Genomic DNA, 21,400 nt, shown 5'->3' on the forward strand with positions numbered 1-21,400 from the left:
GGGGACAGTGAGGTGCCACCCCACAAGTGCCAGTTTGGTGTAGCGTTTAAGTGTGCAGACACTAATCTAGGAGAACCGAGTTTGATTCCCCACTCTGCCACATGCAGCTGCTGGATGACCTTCGGCAAGCCATAGTTCTGTCACAGCTGTTCTCTCAAGGACAGTTCTGGAAAGAGCTCTCTCAGCCCCACCTACCTCACAGAATGTCTGTTGTGGGGAGGGGGAGGGAAAAATTTTTGTAAGCCACTCTGAGACTCTGAGTGAAGGGGGGTATAAATCCAATCTCCTCCTTCTCCTTCCTATCATACAAATGGGCTTGCCTAGTGGCTGGCACCACAAAACTGGGCCACAGTCTTTTTAAAATAAAGGCTGCTGGAGGAGGGAAGCTTAAGAAATAGTAGAAAAGGGTAGGCTGTCTGTTGGGTAGGAAGGAGATAGGGTTGCCAAGAAATTCCTAGACATTTGTGGGTGAAGGCTGAGGAGGGTGGGGTTTGCAGAGGGAACTCAGGGGGGTATAATGCCATAAACTCTCCACCCTCCACAGCAGCTACTTTCTCCATGGGAACTAGATCTCCATAGGAACCAGCTGGAGATCACTTGGAATTACAACTGCCTCCAGATAACAGAGATCAGTTCCCCTGGAGAAAATGGCTGCTTTGTAAGGTGGAATCTATGGCATTGTATCTTCTGAAGATGCTTCCATCTGAAGGTGCTTCCATCCCTAAACCTCACCCTTGCAAGGCTCCACCCCCAAATCTTTAGGAAGTTCCCAATCTGGAGCTAGGATTCCTAAGGGTGGACTGATCTCTGTAGTTGGAAAGCCCGTTGTGATTCTAGGAGATCTCCCGGCCCTGCCTGAAGGATGGCAACCATAAAGGAGAGAAGAAAGCAGGAAAAGGAGAGGGGCTGTGGGGCTTTCAAGTAAGCGAAAGAGGAAATAGTGGGGGAGGGGTAATGAGATGCCTCCGTCAAGTCCTTGCGACTTCCCTCTTGTGTATACACACACAAATGATGTTTAATTACATATCTTTCTCTGAAAAAAACAGGTCAATACTCAGAAATCTTATCTCCATATCCAGTTTCTACCTGCTGAAGACATGAACAAGCAAGCATCTTGTCTTGGCACAGAAAAGACAAGTCTGGGCATTGTCAAAAATGCATCTCCCCTAAATCTGGGAGTATTTCAGCTTCACACAGTATGCTGGTGAGAGCCAGCTGGAGCTCCACAGCAGCAAATGGGCTTAGAAGGGGATATCTCTGCTTAGGATGTCACTACTACAGCCACAATAAAATGTCAGAGAAACATCCCACTGAATTAAAAGAAATTAACTTCCATATACTAGTTGTTAGGATGATAGCTTTTTAAAAAGTAATTGCATAGTATGCTATGCATACTTGTCTTGGAATAAGTCTCACTGAATAATGTGAGATTTACTTGTTCATAAATATGTAAAGGGTTGTGCTGGTAATAGTGTAGTGATAATACTGTAATATTGCATGGATAATATTGTAAATATTGTCCTACACAACATATTTAAAATCAAATTAGTTTCCCCCCAGAACAAGAGCTATCTGAAGGTCATTTTGCTTCAAAGAACAATTAATCTTAACCTCTATGCAATTTTCCAAAGTGGCTACTTTCATTTTAACCAGAGGTACAGGTAACATAAATGGCAGGTGACCACAAAAGGACAAGGAATTACTAAAGACGTGATGTTCTAGCTGTGTTTATTTTGTTAATGAAAATAAATCAAAGCTACACAAACTTTAGAAGACAAGCAAAGCATTTAAGGTTTTTTCTCTCTCCAAAAGGTTAAAAAATGTTTAGCCTGCAATAATGAATAGGAAAGGAAGTTCTCACCCTTGTAACCAGCAGCATTGGTTTTCCAGTCATTAGCAATCAGATGTCCTGCCCGTGAAGTCCTTACAATGATATGCTGTACATCTCTCCATGTCAGTAATCGACTAGGCAAAGACAGTGAAAAACAGTTATGGAGTCATTTTACCAAAAGGAACAGGGGGACAAGCAAATCTCAAAGCAAAGAGGGGAAAGACTTCCCAAAGTATTCAAAACAAAAGGGCATAGTTGGTTAATATGTTTCAGTCTCACATGTGCAAGACAGAGAATACTTTAACAGGCAGGAAGTGCTTCATATTCAAAGCATTCAGCATGGCTCTTTTAGGTAGCTAAAAAGTCATTTTTATTATCTAGAGATAAATTATATACATACACACATTTCTACAGATACGTTTTTTCACCAATACATGTTTGCTCACATTGGGGTAGATTCAGCAATTAGTCAGCAGAAGACACTGATGGTTGCAGATCTTCCCCATATTTCCCAAGAATCAACTTTCCTGGGGTCAGAAAGGGCTGCTAATCAAAGAGTAGGCCTTTCTGACCCCAGGAAAGTTGCTCCTTGGAGTCCCAGAACCCTCCCATGCTATCAAGAGGCTGCCATGGGAAGGAGGAAGAGGATAAAGTCGCCCTTCGTGCCTCTTCTATCAGTGCAGTTCTGCTGATGGAACAGGCAAAGAGGTGTTATTTTATTCCATTCCTTCTTCCCACTATAGCCCCCTGACTGACATGACTATTAGACCCCGCAGGTCCTGCAACCCTGGCAATCAGCTTTCCTCAAGCTGGAAAGTACTTTTGGAGGGAGGGAAACGAAGGAAAGGTCTGTGATTCTCATGTCCATGGATCACTGGATCCAACCTACCAAGTAGACACGGTACATAGCCCAGTGGAGTTAATTGCAAGATCACTGCACATTTTGATAGATCTAAATTGTTTTCAACCCCTGGCACTCACCAGCTGCACAGAGGGCACTGCTCTCTCTCTAAAGAACAGAAGCTGTCAATGCTAGCACATTTCTGGTGGAGCTGCCTCTGTGGCCCGCCAACTCTTACCTGTGTCCCCCTTTTGTCTGTAGGACAACATCTTCACAGATTTCATTTGGCACTTGGGCCACAAAGGTAGCCTAGCCCTGATCTAGATAGCCTCCATGAATAATTGAGCCGCAACCCTACTTTCTTTTGATAACATAAAACTCTCAAAATATATAATAGAAGCCAAAACAAATCTAATTTATATTCCCAACAAAATAATGGAGTTTTTTCATTAAAGATAGCAACTGTGGCTGAAAACTTGAAAACAGCTCCGTAATTGATGGACTTATTTTTTTAAGTCAGTAAACTGAAGCAACCACTATTAGTTTTGAATTATAGTTATTGCTCCTTTTTCTGTTCTGAGTCTGCCAATCCATCTGAATTGGCCATCAGCATAGTTTATGTCTAGGTTGTAGATGTCTGCCATGTTAGCATGTCAACATGTCAATTGCTCATAAAACCACTAGAAGAAAAGCCAGTTTCTGGAAGCACCTTAAGTCCCAACAGAGGTAAAAAATTCATAAATGGTATTACGCAAATCAAGACAAGGATTTCATCCATAGAGATAATTCAAAAAATTCTTGTCTGAATCTCCTTTTTGAACTTACTTCTTATGTTCCTCCATCGAAAGAACTAGCAGGCATTACTGAGAATAATGCAGCTTTCTGATTCTTTTAAAATTGTTTTTCTTGAAAATGCTGTCTTTTTCACAATTTCTCATCTGTTTCTAATGATGAGACTATTTATAATTTAGTGTGGGGAAGAGAGTAAAAAAATTAACCACAGATGATTCAGTTAATTTTTGTTTTCATAAAGATGAAAATCAGACAAAAAAATAATGTAGGGAACAATAGCTTAAATATGTATCACCTACCAAACTTCTGTCTGGCTATTACTATGTGCAAATGCTTTCATATTTCCACAAATGACGATACATATAAAAGCTGTTTGGAAACATCCATGTGAAGGACTGAAAACCTGTATTAAAAGTGAACAATTCTATGAATATTCTGGGCAGACACAGAACTTTATGTGTCTGGTTTTCAGTATGCAAAGTAATAGTTGTAATTATCCAAATCCATATTAGTGTGTTGCAGGCAATCTTGTCTGATGGAGAGTTTAGCTTTTCAAAATGTTTGCTTTGAACATGTTTTCTATAAGTAAAAGTAAGCACTGTAAATTGTTTATTTGCTGATAAAGATTAACAATGCAATCCTATGCAGTTACTCCAATCTAAATCAATTGAATTCAGTGGGTTTAGGCAGGTGTATCTCTGTATAAAATTACATTGTTAATCTGTGAGATCTTCTACACCCAACTCAGTCTGAAGTTCTGTTCTGTTCCTGCTGAGCTAGGTATGCATACAATTAAGATTATATATTTCAAATTAAGAAAACTATAATTCTATGGGGGAAGAAATATACACGAAAAAAATCATGCAAACCTTTTATATCAAATGTGTGCTTCAGTTTCATTAGGCAACTAGTGACAGCATGTGGTCCACCATGATTTAATTAAAGACCAATATTCTTCTAACACCATGAGTGCCCTTTGCACCCCATCATATCAGTTCAGTATCAGGTTGGAACTCAATACCCCAGTACTACATGTTGAGTTGTTCTTGGCTAGTGGGAAGTCTTTTTTGGCCAGTAAGCAAATGAGGAAATACAATAAAAAGGAATAGTTTAGAGGTGATTTCTCCTGCAATGCTAAAAATGCCTTTGATTATCCAACATATATAATTTTGCATATTTAATGTCTCATGTTAACACATGCTTTGCTTCAGTTCTGTTTTTTAGACTTCTGGTTGGTTCTACAGCCCAAATACTATTTCATTGTTTATTGAATGTCCCATCCTGTTGATTGCATTGATCCACTCTGTGTAATCTGCCTTGAGTCCCAGAGAGAATGGTAGACTATAAATAAAGTGAATATTTTTAAAAAATAAGTAACTAATAAAATACAATGTTCAAAAACTGTGCTTCTGATGTTATATCTACACATTTTCTGGCCTTTGGAAAACAGACATAGGGACTGAGCTAAAATTCTAATCTGATACACAGAATTGTGTACTGAATATATATAAAAATATTATTTTCTGTTACTTGGCCTGCAAGAGAGATATATAGTGTCTTTCCTGATTTGCTTGGAAATGTTATGGGACTTAAAGGAGGGACTAAAGCATAAAAAGGTAGCTATGAGAATGTTGACATCAACTGTTGTTCTGATATTAGTATTCAAGGGACAATCTCCCTTATATATAAAAGTTGAATGGTGGTGGCACTTCTCTAGAACATTCCACATCCTCCGGAATTGGTTGGCGCCAGGGGTCATTTGGGGGGGGACGCGGGGGACGCCATCCCCCCAGGTGAGGTGCGGGAGGGCGGGGCCTGGAGCTCCCTGCTGGTGCCCGCTGGAGGTCGCCGCCGGCTGTGGGGAGGACACACTTCCGGTGATGTCAGGGTGCGTGGCATATGCTAATGAGTTATGCTAATGAGTCCCCCTAGCTCTTTTTCTACGAAATGACCCCTGGTTGGCGCCCTGGTGTGTCACTCAGAATCTGTCCCTATCCACTGGCTGCATTGCTTGAGTCTCGCCTCCAACATTCTAAAAAGTTTGCTGTTCCTCTCCCCCCATAGCCAGTCAGAACACGGAGGTTATTTGCATATGCAGCCTCATTGGCCTTTGCCTCAGAACACAGAGGTCATTTGCATATGCGACTTGATTGGCTTTTGCCTCTAACAATCTAAACAGTTTGCTGTTCTGAGGTAAAATGTGTCCAATCTCCAGGTGAGGGCTGGAGATCACTCAGAATTACAACTGCTTTCCAGATATGGCAGAGATCAGTTCCCCTGGAGAAAATGGTGGGCTCTGTATCCTTATATGCTGCTGAGGTGACCCCCATATGACAGCCAATGTGACATAGCAGTCAGGGCTTCAGAGCATGGGAGAGGCTGCAGGTGTGTGGGGGGTGGAAAGCTGAAGAGTGAGGGGGAAATAAAGGTAGGTTGATGATTGGCTGGGGAGGAGATAGGGTTGCCAACTCCAGGTGGGAAATTCCTGGAGATGTAAGGGATGAAGCCTGGAGAAGGTGGGACCTCGGACAGGTACAAAGCCATAGACTCCACCCTCCAAACTAACCATTCCCTTCTGGGGAACCATCGTTGCAAATACCCAGGTGAGGGCTGGAGATCACTCAAAATTACAACTGTTCTTTAGGTAGCAGAGATTTATTTATTTTTATTTTGTTATTTATTTAAATTTATAACACGCCCTCCCCGCAAACGGGCTCAGATCAGTTCCTCTAGAGAAAATGGTGAACTCAGTGTCATACCCTGCTGAGGTCACCACAGCAAATTGACACTGAGTGTCCAAGACCGTGGCACCCGCCCAGAGCCTCTTTCTAGAGCTCATTGTATTTATTTCCACAATGGGCCTTTTTCCTAGTTACAATATATTTTGCCTTTTCTTCCCTCCTCTGAAAGCAGGTCAACCTGGCATGTAGACTTGAAGTCTAGAATGATGTCCTGAATAACATGTACTATATTCATTCTGATATTATAATGTTCAAGAAATATATGTCAAAAGGGAGAGTAAAATCAAAGGCCTCTTTCAGGGCAAAAATATAGATACCTATTTAAATATAAAACCATTTTCTTTCTTTACATTTACATGTAATTAGAGTGAGCTGGATCCAGTGACTTCCTTCTTCTTTGAGGTACCTTGCTCCAGAGTGCGTTCCAGTCTTGTTCCAACAGAGGAGTACTTCCCACTAGGACAAAATTACTTCCACTGAATTAAGAATCCTTTGCTGAAGAAAGTGTTTGAATTGGATTGGATCTAAATTGTAAATGGAAGTCTATTAGTGGAATGAGTTATTCCTGCTTTTTTCTGTTCTGGCACAGTAATCCATAGTTCTGGCACAGCTGTTTTTGAAAAAGAGCAGTTTCTGTCAGAGCTCTCTCAGCCCCACCTACCTCACAGGGTGTCTGTTGTGGGGAGGGGAAGGGAAAGGAGTTTGTAAGCCGCTCTGAGACTCCTTTGAGTAATGAACGGTGGGGTATAAATCCAATCTCCTCCTCCTCCTCCTCTTCTTTTTCCTCCTCCTCCTCCAGGTGGAGTAACAAGGAAAAAGAGTAGTTAGGAACCTGCAGCCTTGCAAACTGGCTGATCCAGCAAGATTCCCCTCTCAGCTCGATGTTTCCACAGACTGAGAGGGAACAGTCCCACCTGTTTGGAAGGCAGTATCTGGAATTCATCTTGCTAGGGCTTAACTGGGACCAGAATCCTCCATAGGATTAAGTCCACTGGAAAAGTGGTCTGGGTTAAGAACTACAGCATGGGCTGCAAGCCTGGCACTAGGTCTCTGCTGGGCTGCTTCTGTACAGATCTGCTGTCTCTGCTTCTACTTGCTATGACAGACCCTGCAGAACTGGTAATATTAGACCTGGCCCAGCCAAGGGATTGCTATTGGAATGTCTACTAGATCTCTTGGTAGTAAAATTTTGATTACAAGCTCATGGTGCACAGCCTTGGGAACAGGGTTGCCAATTTGGGGGGTGCAGTCAGGGGAGGGTGGCATTTGGGAAGTCCACCTTCCAAAGCAGCCATCTTCTCCAGGGGAACTGATTTCTTTTGCCCGGAGATCAGCTGTAATCCACCACCTTGAGGCTGGGAACCCTGCTTTGGAGCCAGAGGGGCTGGCTCTGGGTTGGAGGGAAATCCCATGGTGCTGGAGTTTCCCCATATCCCCTAATCTGCCTCAGACAGTTCTCCTGTCTCTTCCTGGAGCTTATCTGGTTTCTCCTCTAACAACTCAGAGCCAGACTCAGCAATGAGCAATGATACCTTCTTTTATAGCTCATGATACAACCAAAAAAGGAGGCGCTGAGTTTCTGCAAAACCTTGGGAACCGTCTGGGATGTAGCACTGAAACTTGAGTGGGAGATATGCAAAAATCATGGATATCGCCTTGTGAGCTAAAGTGCCTTCAATTCATTCAAAGGAACCTTAGGATCCAGTTCACAGATTTTAACCCAATCTATTTTTCTACGTTCATATAGGAGTTTGGCAGAGTCCCATTGAATGCCATTAATGAAACTATTGCAGCTTGCACAACACAAAGACAACCCCCCAATCACAACGTATTAGAATTAACAAATTTGTGATCAAAGGAATTTTTTCTTGTCTGAATTAAAAATCAAGGAAATGAAAATGATTTCATTTATGTAGCAGAATTTATATATGAAAGAAATTAGGTAGCATAATAAATGCAAATTGACAAGCATCTTAAAAATGTTTCAGTAATCACAGAATCCAAATGGTTGCAAAATGACAGAGTATTTTTTTGTTTACAAGAAGGAAATATCCTGTTGTGTTTCATTTTTCCATTCCTTATGGGAAGAATGGGAGAGAGAAGTCTACATCTCAAGACGTATCCACTTGTCATCACTAGAGGACACTGCAGTGCCTACCAATCCAAACATACTCTGAGTAAGTATTAAATTATTGTTCCTAACATTAACAAACATTGTTTGATTAATACCTTCATATTTAACTACTTAATATTAATATTAAAATAGGTAAAAGTGCTAAATCTGTTTTAATCCAAATATCTGTCTACAAACAAACACACACACATACGGACACAGACTTTGATGGAATATATATTAAAAATTCTGTTTTCATTGTGGACTCTCCTGAACATTCCACACACTCCCAAATCCCGATCTCTATCCACTGGCTGCGTTGCCTGAGTCTTGCCTCCAATATTCTAAACAGTTTGCTGTTCCTCTCCCTCCAACAGCCAGTCGGAACACAGAGGTCATTTGCATATGCGGCTTGATTGGCCTTTGCCTCTAACATTCTGAACAGTTTGTTGTTGCTGTTGGGAGTCATTGAATGTGTCCTGGGGTAAAATATATATCCCAATTTCCCCTTAAATGGTCACTGGAGTTGCCAGAATACATATCCCAATCTTCCCTTAAATGGTCACTGGAGTTGCCAATCTCCCTGTGGGGCCTAAAGATCTCCCAGAAATCAGTGTGTTCCCCAGCCACAGCACATCATTTCCCCTAAAGAAAATTTCCCAGTTATTACAATGGCTGCTTTGGGCAGTGGACTCTATGGCATTATACCCTGCTGTTAAGTCCCTCCGCACCCCAAACCCTGCCCTCCCCAGGCTCAACCCCTCAGATCTACAGGTCTGGCCCTCCCGTTTGTATTGTCAGCCTCCAGGCAGCACATTTCTTCACAAGGTCTTTAGCAGGGGTTTCAAACTCATTTGTTATGAGGGCCATAAATGAGACCTTGTCAGGCTGGGCCATGTGTGTCATAGAATGTAATTCCAGATAGTGGAGATATAAACTTTATAAAGGGCACAGGCAAACACAATTAAATATATTTTTTAAAAAACTTAAAATAAAATGTGCTTAAAATATTAGCACTCTTGCAATATTTAGGTTTATTTAACAATCTCCGATGACGGACACCTCTTGTTCTGAAATACTGCATTAAAATCTGGAGACAATGCCTGTGCTGTAGCAGTTGAGTATGCTGTTCAGGTGTTGTTCAGGTGTGTATCTGAAAGTGGCAGACATACTTTTGATATATTGACATTCATTACAGAAATCTCATGGTCAGTGCTTTGACACTGAGACCCAGAGGAAAACATGAAATAGCTGGGCATTGTGAGCTTTTGTACATAAGTGCTGGTCAAAAAACATGTGAAGGCACCATGACACAGACTGAGGGCTATGTGTCTGTCTACAAAACTATAGTTTTCCCCAGAGAAGTAACTACAACTCCTATGAGGCAGTGCAAGAATAGAGAGATAGCCATGTATATTGGTCAGTATCAGCCTGCTATCTGGGAAGTCTAGGTTCAGAATCCCCAGTCTACAAAGGAAATGTGCTGGGTGAACTTGGTCTGGACACACAGTCTCAGCCTAATTCACCTCATTGGCTTGTTATTCCTCATCTAAATAGTTAATATTGCTTTCTTACTGAGAACAGTACACTGGACCTACCTGAAGGTTCTTTCACTTCAGTGGGGGAAGTCATCCAGGAAGTGGTTAGGTCACATATTGTTAAACAGATCTTTCTTGGCTGAAATATTAGATAGAGGGGGTTGTTCCATAAAGCACTTCCCTGTTTCAGGTTGTGCTCCCTTATCCACTTAACGGCATAAGTCTGGCCCCATCTTCCCATGTTAGTGTTCTGAGATATTGGTTGTACCTGAGATGTTAGTTGTATCTGCTGATTGTTAGCAGGCAGGTTAATGATCTCTGTAGTTAGTTGTTTCATTTGAGTGCTGGAATTTTTCTTTTTCTTTTTGATATGTTTACGTTTGCACCACCTGTTGTAGTACTCTTCTGCCAAACGTCGCCTTGCTGAAGCTGCCTGGTCTATTCTGTAGTGTCACACGAATGTGGAAAAGGAAGCCCAGGTAGCCGCTCTGCAGATCTCCTCAACTGTGGCTCACATGGGGAATGCTGCTGTTGTCGCAGCTGCTCTCGTGCAGTGTGCCATCAACTGACCTGGGGGTGCAATTCCTTGTACCTCATAGGCTTTGGAGATACATTATCTAATCCAGTAGACCACGGTGGCCTTAGAGTCCTTTTTACCTTGATTGGGAGCACCATAGGCCATGACCAATGTGTCTGACCAATGGAAGGCAGCCGTCCTGTTGAGGTATATACATAGTGCCCTATGTACATCCAGCTTGTGCCAGGTCTTCTCCTTATGGTGCGTCAGATTTGGACAGAATGAGGGCAGTGTAACAGGCTGGTTGAGGTGGAAGGCCAAATTTACCTTTGGCATGAAGGATGGGTCCGTCCGCAATGAGATGGAGTTTTTCTGGAATATGCAAAGCTCCTTTCTCACCGATAATGCGGCTAGCTCGGAGACTCTCCTAGCCGATGTCACCGCAATAAGAAATGCGACCTTCCACGACAGATGGCGGAGCTCGGCTGTCTTCAGAGGTTTAAAAGGCGGCTTTGTCAAGGCACATAAAACCTTATGGAGGCTCCATGTCGGGAACCTGTATTGGACAGGAGGGGCTAACTGGCTTACTCCCTTCAAAAACTTCTTAACGTATCGGCCTGTGGCCACCTTCGCTTGAGCCTTGTGGCCCAGGCAGGCTTGTGTGGCTGCAACTTGCCATTTTAGACCCTTTTTCCAGCCTTCAGATAGGAACAGGATGACTTCCTTGTCTGTGGCCCGCAGAGGTCTTATCCCTTTTGCGGAGGCCCAGCTTGCAAACGTCCTCCAGGTATGACTGTATATGCAGTGGGTTGAAGGTCTCCTGGCTTGCAGCATGATGTTGGCCACCTCACAGGAAAACCCCAAGGCCGTTAGTCATGCACGTTCCATTTCCATGCAGTCAGTTGCAGCCATGTTGGGTCCGGGTGGAGAATGGGCCCTTGCTGTAGTAGATCCAGTCTCTGAGGCAGTTTCCACAATCTCTCAGATGAATTTGAGAACTACAGCCTTCTCGGCCAGTGCAGTGCCATGGACACTACCATGGCCCTCTCTCACCTGATTCTGTTGAGTGTTGCTCCTATGAGGGCTGTAGGGGGGAAGGCGTACAGGAGACCAGCCAGCCAGGGGTGGAATAATGCGTTCCTTCCGCCACCGGTTCCTGGTACCTGAATAGGAACTGCTCCACTTGGTGGTTCTTTGAACTTGCCAGCAGGTCCATCACCGGAACACCAAACCATTGTGTAATCTGGGCAAAGACCTCCTTGTTCAATGCCCATTCCCCCAGGTCCAGATCCTCTCTGCTTAGCCAGTCTGCCTGGAGACTGGAAAGGCTCTTCAAGTGTTCCACCTTGAGGCTTGCAGTGTTTTTCTCTGCCCATCACAGTAGAGTACTCACCTCTGTGAAGAGGAACTTTGAACTGGTGCCCCCCTGCCGGTTGATGTTTGCTTTTGTTGACATGTTGTCAGTGCGTACTAGTACCTTTTGGTTCTGTATGTGCTGCTGAAAGGCCTTCAGTGCTAGTGTGATGGCCCTCAGTTCTAGCCAGTTGATGCTGTGAGAGGCCTGTTCTGGAGACAATCTGCCCTGTGTGATGAGGTGACCGCAGTGTGCACCCCAGCCCCTCTTGCTGGCATCTGTGTTTATCACATGTTCATGGGGTCTGAGGAAGCTGATGGTCTTGCTCAAGTTTGATGGATGTGTCCACCATAGCAGATCCCTGTGAAGCCCCTCTGAGATGCTTATCATGATGTGCCATTTCTTGGCAATGTCCTTTAGATAGGGGAGAAGAGTCCACTGCAAGGCCCTGGCATGGAAACTCGCCCATGGAATCAAGTCAACTGTTGAGATCATCAGACCCTGCAAAGCTGCTAGTTGCATCAGGTCCACTCATTCCTGGGCCTGACATCCATCACTAAGGCCCAAATCTTGAGCTGCTTCTCCTCTGGAAGTGAGACCATGGCCCACCTTGTGTTCAGTCTTGTGCTGCGGTGCACAAGACCTTGTGCGGGCGTAAGGTGGCTCTTCTCCTAGTTGATGAGGAACCTGTGTGCACACAGGAACTCCCTTACCCTCTGGGTGTTGCTTGCCGCCGTCTGATAGTCCCCCACTTGCAGGAGCACATTGCCTATATAGGGGTACATATGGATCCCCTCCTGGCGTAGAGATGCCACCAGAGTCACCATGACTTTGGTGAAGACTCTGGGAGCTGAAGAGAGGCCAAAGGGTAAGGCCTTGTACTGAAAATGTTGTTCCTGGAAGCAGAATCGCAGGAATTGTCGGGAAGCAGGGTGTATTGGGATATGCAGGTAAACCTCCTTGAGGTCCATGGAGGTCAGGAAGTCTCCCTGCTGTAACATCTGCAAGATGTGATGCAGGGACTCCATCCTGAACTTCCTCCTCACCACCCATCTTTTTAGTCCTTGCAGGTTCAGTACTGCTCTCCAGTCCCCTGACTTTTTTGGAATGACAAACAGGACTGAGTACACTCCCCTGAAGTGCTCCTCCATGGGCCCTTCTTCTATGGCCCCGATGTCACTGAGGTGTTGTATTGCTTCCTGCAGCTGCCGTAGTTGTTCCTTGTGCCTTGGGGCTGGTGATGGGGTGAAGTTGTGAGGCGGTGTGCAAGTGAGTTCTATCTTGTAACCCTGGGCTATGATGGAATGCACCCACTGGTCTGTGGTGGCCAGGTCCCAAACTTGTGCGAAGGCCTGGAGCCAGCCCCCAATCTGCAAGTCACGCAGACTGCTTTTTTTCTGGCAAGGTGCTCTTGTTGGTCCTGTACGCGGTTGTTTGCTTTGCATTGGTCCACGCTCCGTACTCGAAGGCTCTGAACGGCCTGTGGTCCCTGGTGTCTTGACCCCGTCCTGGAGCATAGAAGACACAAGAGGACTGGGTAGGTCTGGTCTTGGTGTCTCTCTCTCAATGATAAGAGGATGATGGCATGGTTTTTTTCTTTTCCCTAGTCTCCACTAGGACCTTGTCCAGATTTGATTCTCAGAAAAGGAGTCTACCAGAGAACTTCTCTGTAGCCAAATTGCTTTTTGACAATGTGTCTACTTTCCAATGCTTGAGCCAGATGTTCCAGCGGATGATGATGTTAACTGCTTGTGCCCTGGCGCAGAACAAGATGTTGTCCTGAGATGCGTCTGCAGCAAACTCAGTCACGCGCTTCATCTTTAGTAGGGTCCTTCTCAGGACCAGAAGGAGAACATCAGGGTTTTGCAAGAGGTTGTCGGCCCAAATAGCACTGACCCAGGTGAAATTTGAGGGGGCCACAGTGGAGCGTATTGCCAGTGACATGGCCTCATGGGCCTTCTTCAAAGCGGCTTCATTCTTCCTGTCCATGGCGTCCTTCAAGACGTTATCCCCATCCTTGGGGAGCACTGCCCCCAAGTGTAGCGCCACTACCGGGCTGTCAATCAACGGTACCTTCAGGTCCTCCATTGTGTCCTCAGGCAGCAAATATAGTCGCTTCGCTATTGATAAGAGGGAGTTCCCGCCTCTGGGGTTGGCCCACTCTTCCCGTATCACGTCATCAAAGTAATCCGGAAAGGGCGAGAAAGTCTGAAGCTTAACCAGTTTTTTGAAGCCCCTAGGATCAAGGTTCGCAGACACTGATGACTGTGGCTTCTCTGTCACTTCCATCTGGTAGTTTAGAGTGGAGATGACTTTTGTTAAAAGTCGCTGGAAATGCTCAATTTGGAACAGGTTAGAGGATGTAGGTTTTACTTCCGTCTCATCCCCTGACCATTCCCCTTCTTTCTCCTCAGTGTTGCCCAAGGATGTAATGGTGGAGGCAAGGTTGGCCTGTTCTGAGCAAATGCTGTGCAGGCGTTCCCCCCTGGGGATCTCGCATGGTTCTGGTCTGCCCGATCCCCTGGGTACAGTGGCCTGTTCCCCTTCTCCCTCACAGGCTCCTGACGCCTCACTTGGAGTGGTTGACCACAGGAAGAAGAATTCACACAATGCTCCTTTGAGTCAAGAGCCTGGAAGGCAGCCTTTAAATTGAGATTGAAAGTTCTTTATATGACACCTAATGCTCAGGGAGGTCTTCTTTATCTTTTAAAGGGGGATAATTAAAAGTGTACATGGGCAAAACATATAGATAATAAGCTGGAGAGGATTGGTCTCGCCCCCTACAGTGCTTAACAATTTAAACTATCAAGAAGCGCTAAATTTGATAAGATTGAGGGTCACAAACATTGACCGACTCAGCACTTCAATTCGTGCTAGGTGAGTATGCTCCAACTCTGCCTTAGGGATTGTGCCACCTAAGAAAATTCCCTCATATATGAGCTTCCTTACATCCCCTAGATCTAGATATGTCTTCACGCTTGCTAGGTTGAATGTTTTTCCAACTGTAGAGCTAAGTGGCCGTTTTGCTAAAATACAGTACTCAAATAGATTGTGTGACTGTGGATAAGGTGCAATAGAGACCTTAGATCATCTTATGTTATTTTGCCACCAGTGGATTGACCCCAGATCCTGTTGGATTGCTCCTATTTTACAAAGACATCACCTCCCTATGGAACCCTGGGTTATAACCATACTGCTAGCAGAGAGGACCCTGAAACAACTCGCTTGGTGGCAAAATATCTTTCGATAGTGTTATTTTTAAAGCAGCTTCGAAATGTTATAAGTAGTTTTATGTATATAATTTAAAAATTTTAAAACTAATTTCCATAATATCATGGGATTTTATAGAATGCATAGAAGTTTATAAAATGTGGTCTGATAATACTGTTCAAGAGTATGTTTACTAGCTTTTATTGTAAAGATGTTTGGTCTAAATTATCTTGTAATTATATATAATGCATTTTATAGTTGCTGTTTGTATGTTTGGCTTAAGACCTCGAGTAAATGAAGCTAATAAATGAAATGGAATGGGAGTGGTTGACCTGGGTCCCCTAGGTATCTTAGAGGTAGTTGGGGACCTGGAGCCTGAGAAGGACTGAGAAGCCGAGGAATGATGATGTTCTCCTCTCCTGGAGCCTCTGGAGAATGCCCTTCCCATGGGTTCCTGGCTCCTGTGCTGTGCCAAGGGTTGGACAGCCACCCTCCCTGGTTCCCCGGGTCCTGGGGCCAGTGTGGTGCAGGCCAAGACCCTCCCAGTAGTGACCACATCTATGAGGGTCCTGCAGCAAATGGCAGCAGGATGAAGCAGCCACCTGAAGAGGCCGGTTAAACTGTGGGATAGGTTGCAGGGTGCCCGCTGGTGGCTGAGAAAAAAGCAGATGTGCCGCCTGAGGAGGCTGGGGCTGGTTAGACTGCGGGGCAGGTTGCAGGAAGTCCGCCAGTCCCCAAGGCCCTAGTGCCCCCATTGCTCCCTAGGGGCTGAAGAACTGGGCTTGTGCCAGCCCCAGACTGAAGGATTGGCCTTGATTCAGCCCCATCGCTCCTTTACTGGGGCTATACCTAGTTTGCCCCCCCCCCATTGAAATGGGCTCACTGGATGGGCTTGCTGGCCTGTTTGCTCTCCCGTGGCATTTTCTCTTTCCCGCACCACTGGCCGCTATGCCAGCCAATTTAGTCGTCACCCTCTTCTTGGTGCATGGGGGTGAGCAGGAGTCTGTCGCCTTTGACCGCTCGATGCCCCCAGTGCCGTCTGCAGCCTCCGCACTTCCATCTTGGACCACGTGTGTGTGTGGGGGGGAGTGGGGGCCGGCCACACTGGTGGAGCTTCCTCCATCCAAGCATTGCAGCAGCACGCCTCCCAGCTGCTGAACATCCTGCTGTCTGACCCCAGGAGCCTTGGGACTGCTGCTCCACAGGGACCTCTGCCGCGGCCATATCCCTGCCTTCTAGAGCTTCAGATGGTGGAGGGAGCCGCTTCTTCTTCTTCTTCTTCTTTGAATCCTGCATCATCTCCCAATTCTTTGTTCTCCACTGAGCAGGGCCAACCTTGCTTAGTTTCCAAGATCTGATGAGACTGGGCTAGCCTAGGCTATCCAGGTCAGAGCCTTAATAGACTTAGCATTCATTTAATGTACCAAGAAATAAATGATACCCTGCAATAAATTTTGTTAGTCTTTAAGGTGCTACTGGACTTTTGCTCTTTACTACTGGTAACTAACAGTAAAAGATAACTCTGAACCGGCCACATTTCCAGATCCGAGCAGTATCTCTAAATAGCTCATCAACATTTGTTTACTGCTTTCAGAGTTCACAAGCCAAGCAACATTTAATATACAACAGAATGAGAAGGAAAGATGGGACCTCTCTCTCAAAACACTGAACACTGTGGCAGTCAGCCAAGTAATAACAACACTCAGATCTTATTTTGTAAGATTTATATATTGATTTTGTAAGATTTATATATTACTTTTCATTCTAAACAGGGCCACCAAGGCAGCTAAGAGTTAAAAGCAAAACATTGTAAAACACATAAAATCAGTAAAACCAAAAATAGAACATGTATAAAAACAGCAATTAAAACATAGAGCAGGAAGGAGAGGTCATTGAGGGAATGCCAAACAAAACAAAAAAGTCTTCCCCCGCCAGCAGAAAATACTGATGGAAGGAGAAAGATCCTGAGGGAAGGAGATCCAAAGTTTTGATGCCACAACCAAAAAGGCTCTCTCTTTTCACTTCTGCTGAACCTGATATTAACATCTTCCTATCATTCAATTTCTATGTTGCAACATCTGTGCTGTCCTATTAGTTTGCAAGGGGAACACTCAGAAAAATATTAAATGAAATTGCTTATATTCCAACTAGCAGTTTTTCTTCTCCGGTTTTCACAAAATTCCATTCCAAAAGGTCATAAATTGAACATAACACAGCTATCTGGCTGGCCCACAAATTATCCATCACTCAGAGGCTAACTAAACCACATTCCAGTATTTTGTGAGGCTTAAGATAAATCTGAGTCCAATAATTCATCCAAACTCACATTCTAATTTAATGAACAATGAGAACACAATTTACAGTCGAAGGAGCATCAATGTTTTCATATTTTACAGAGAATTATCACATTTTTGCGTTTTCCTTCTTTAACATGTCAAATAATTTTGTCACTGAGGCACAGTAAAATAACTAACAATAAAAATGTCTTCAAATACATTAGTAGCAGAAAACCAGCCAGGAAGGCAGTGGGGCCCTTGGATGACCAAAGAGCAAAAGGATTACTAAAGGATTATAGGGAAATGGCAGAGAAGCTGAATGCTTGCCCAGTACAAAACCACTAATTTTGGAAGGGGTGTTGAAAGACCTGAGTCGGATTGAGGTGAGTCGGAAGAGGTCCTACGACTGACGGATAAATTAAAAACTGACAAATCACTAGGTTCAGATGGCATACACCCAAGAGTTCTGAAAGAACTCAAATGGGAACTTGTGGATCTCCTGACAAAATATGCAATCAATCGTTAAAATCTGCCTCCATTCCTGAGGACTGGAAGGTAGCTAATGTAACCCTCTTATTTAAAAAAAGGTTCCAGAGGAGACCTGTGAAATTACAGGCTGGTCAGTCTAACGTTGATACCGGGTAAGTTGGTGAAACCCGTTATTAAAGACAGAATTAGTAGGCACATTGATGAACAAAAGGTATGGAGGAAGAATCAGCAGAGAGTCTGTAAGGGAAGATCTTGTCTCACTAACCTTTTAGAGTTCTTTAAGGGGGTGAACAAGCATGTGGACAAGGGTGACCCCATAGATGTTGTTTACCTAGACTTCCAGAAAGCTTTTGTTAAAGTTCCTCATCAAAGAATCCAAAGTAAACTCAGTAGTCATGGATAAGAGGACAGGTCCTCTTCTAGATTAAAAACTGGTTAATTAACAGGAAACAGAGAGTGAGTATAAATGGGCAGTTTTCACAGTGGAAGGTGGCAATCAGTGGGGTACCGCAGTGCTCAGTACTAGGTCTGGTGCTTTTTAACTTGTTCATTAGTGATTAAGCAGTAAAGTGGCTAAGTTTGTGGATGACACTAAGTTGTTCAGGGTGCTGCCTCACAGGTTCAGTGTGGACAAGTGCAAAGTAATGCACTTTGCAGGAAAAAATCCTAACTATAAATATACATTGATGGGGTCTGAACTGGCAGTAACTGACCAGGAGAGAGATCTTGGTCATTGTAGATAACTCCCTGAAAATGTCAACTCAGTTTGCGACAGCCATAAAGAAGGCAAATGCTATGCTGGGGATTATTAGGAAGGGAATTGAAAACAAATCAACCAGTATCATAATGCCCCCATATAAATCGATGGTGCGGCCTCATTTGGAATACTGTGTTCAGTTCCGGTCACCGCATCTCAAAAAATATATTATAGCATTGGGAAAAGTGCAGAAAAGGGCAACTAAAATGATTAACGGGATGGAACACTTTCCCTATGAAGAAAGGTTAAAAAGTTAGGGCTTTTTAGCTTGAAGAGACAACTGAGGGGTGACATGATAGAGGTTTACAAAACTATGCATGGTATAGAGAAGGTAGAGAAAGAAGTACTTTTCTCCCTTTCACACAGTATAAGAACTCATGGCCGCTCAATGAAATTATTAAGCAGTAGGTTTAGAACAGATCAAAGGAAGTACTTCTTAATCCAAAGAGTAATTAACATGTGTAATTCAGTGCCACAGAAAGTAGTGGCAGTTACAAGCAAAGACATAAACATATGGAGCAGAAGTCCATCAGTGGCTATTTGCCACAAGGTATAGATGGAATGCTCTGTATTCTTGCTGTTTGGGGGCTACAGTGGGAGGGCTTCTGGAGTTCTTGCCCCATTGGTGGAGCTCCTGATGGTACCCGGGCTTTGGCTACTGTGTGACACAGAGTGTTGTATTGGATGGGCCATTGGCCTGATCCAACAATGGTTCTCTGATGTTCTTTTGTTCACAGTTCATCAATAGTGCAGATAATGAAATGAATTGGTCTTAGATTCCAAGTACCTCCATGTATTATTCTTTGTTTTCCATATCACAGCCGTCTATCCTGACTGAGAGAACAATCCAGGCACACCAGGTTAGCTTGAGTTATGTATTTGACAACCCACTTCCACTAGTGTAACTGTCTTATTTGATTTATGTTAAGAAAACATTCAAGTGAGTATTTCCACTTTGCAAGGTTACTAGGGTTGAAAATGCAGATCAATTTCTTAACCTGCATCAATGCAGAATGCAAGAATGCATGTAAAAATTTCAGAGCTGACTGCATGAAATGGTATGTGATACCAAATTCTGATTGTTTTAGGATTGATGCATGAGGTGCACTGCTATGTGCACAGCAACCCTTGTATGAATGGAACAATGCTGACTTGGGAGTTGGACTCTCAACGAAATGTCATGACAGTTGGTGAAGTGAATGCAATAACTTAATTATACAGTGTGTGAAGTAATAATTCCTTTAGTCATCATGAATTTACTACTGATTGATCTCATTGTGTAATTCTGAATTCTAGTATTATCAGAGAGAGTTAAATTTAGTAGGCTTGTGCCAGGAAGCAGTACTCATGCATTTAAATATGAAGTTTATGGAATACTTGGCTCCAGCCAACACAGAATCCTAGGTCTGAGCTATTCCAAATCCCATAACTGCCAATAGACATGAGAGATGTGCCTGTGCTTGCCATTTGTGTAAGAAGGCTTTACCAACTTTGTTTCAGTGGGTAAGCCAATGACAACACCCAATTCACCTATTATTCAAACAAAGTGAACCTTCTTAATGCACAGAGGAAATATTGTTCAGCCCATCCCCATCCTGCAGAATAAGTAAATATGTTTTATTTTCTCTTTGGACAGAACTAGCATCACTGAGCAAGAAGCCACCAGGGAGCTCCCCAAGGATATCCATGGTGATAAGATTCATTGTGAGAGGGTTAGAGCCAACTTAATCTGATTATCTGAGACAGTGGTCTGTATCCAACCATACAGTTCCCAAGGCCCAAGTTTTCTTTTTTTCTTTTTTTGAATACTTTTTATTATTTTCCACACCTTTAAACATCATGCATCTACACACCACCACCACACACATCCTACAAATAACAGAAAACCAAACATTTCCCCTTTCCAACAACATAAACATCACATCAATCAAATAACGTACTTCACTAGAAATTCATTTCTTATTCTCAACCTTACTAACAATTTATATCAAGTACTGTAACCCAATTTGCATTACCTTTAGAACATATACCCTATCTTAACTAAATTTCACGCTCTAACTAACCCTATAACCCATACTAAATAATTTTATCTTTTATCTACTGCTGGATTAACATAATTATAAACATACTATAAACATACATTTCCTATAAATCATCCTTATTTATAAACATACAATTCCTATGGGTCTACCCCTTTAACACTGTAATCTAATCTTACAGATTTGTAACTAATCATAGTTTGTTATTCTTAATACGAGACCTTTCTGAGACCTATGCACACACAAAATATTTTTGCACAAATAATTAAATATGAATCCCTACAACAGACTTATATTGTTTTTTTCAAATATCCTCCTTTGGTTATCAATTTATTCATCATATTACCCCTTTTTAAATATTTTCCCCCATCAATCTTCTTACAATTTTTAATTTAATAAAATATAGCCTCACCATTCTGGCAGAAGTAATAATAATAATAGAGTGGAACAAACATAAATTAAACCGTTTACATAAACATAATCAAGGTCATTAATCCATTTTATCAGGTATGAAATGTAACCATTAATCTATCTTTTATAAAGTTTATTTTTCCTTCTAAGCATCTGCAACCTGGTCAGCCAGAGCTTATCTGCATGTCTTTCGTCTTTCAGCCTTTTTTGGCTTCCAGAACTATTCTCTCTCTCCTTCAGCCGATCTGCTTTTCTTTTATTGTTGGACTCTTTAAATTTCCATGTCCGTCTCTTTCTCCATTTAATCCTTCTGTCTCTTTCTCTTGCAGCCTTCAATATTCTTTTATTGTAATTTAACAGTCTACTTTTGGCCTTTACTCCTCCTTTTGTCCATCTGTTTCCACCTCTTTCTCTTGACAGTACTTCCTTTTTTTGAATAGAGTCTAGAGGTTCCTCCGAGAGTCTAGAGGTTCCTCCTTAAGAGGAATAGA

The 21,400-nt window shown here is 43.2% G+C and overlaps 1 protein-coding gene across 1 annotated transcript in view; it reads right to left on the reverse strand.

The window, feature by feature from the left end:
* The window catches only part of PCSK5 (proprotein convertase subtilisin/kexin type 5), a 491,368-nt gene that overhangs the window by 210,014 nt on the left and 259,954 nt on the right, over positions 1–21,400 (reverse strand). The window contains exon 10 of the mRNA XM_015409257.1: positions 1,862–1,965. Within this exon, the coding sequence (XP_015264743.1) occupies positions 1,862–1,965 (104 nt within the window). The remainder of the gene's footprint in view (positions 1–1,861; positions 1,966–21,400) is intronic.

This window comes from Gekko japonicus, unplaced genomic scaffold, assembly GCF_001447785.1.
Source record: "Gekko japonicus isolate JY-2015 unplaced genomic scaffold, Gekko_japonicus_V1.1 scaffold325, whole genome shotgun sequence".
Taxonomy (NCBI): Eukaryota; Metazoa; Chordata; class Lepidosauria; order Squamata; family Gekkonidae; genus Gekko; species Gekko japonicus.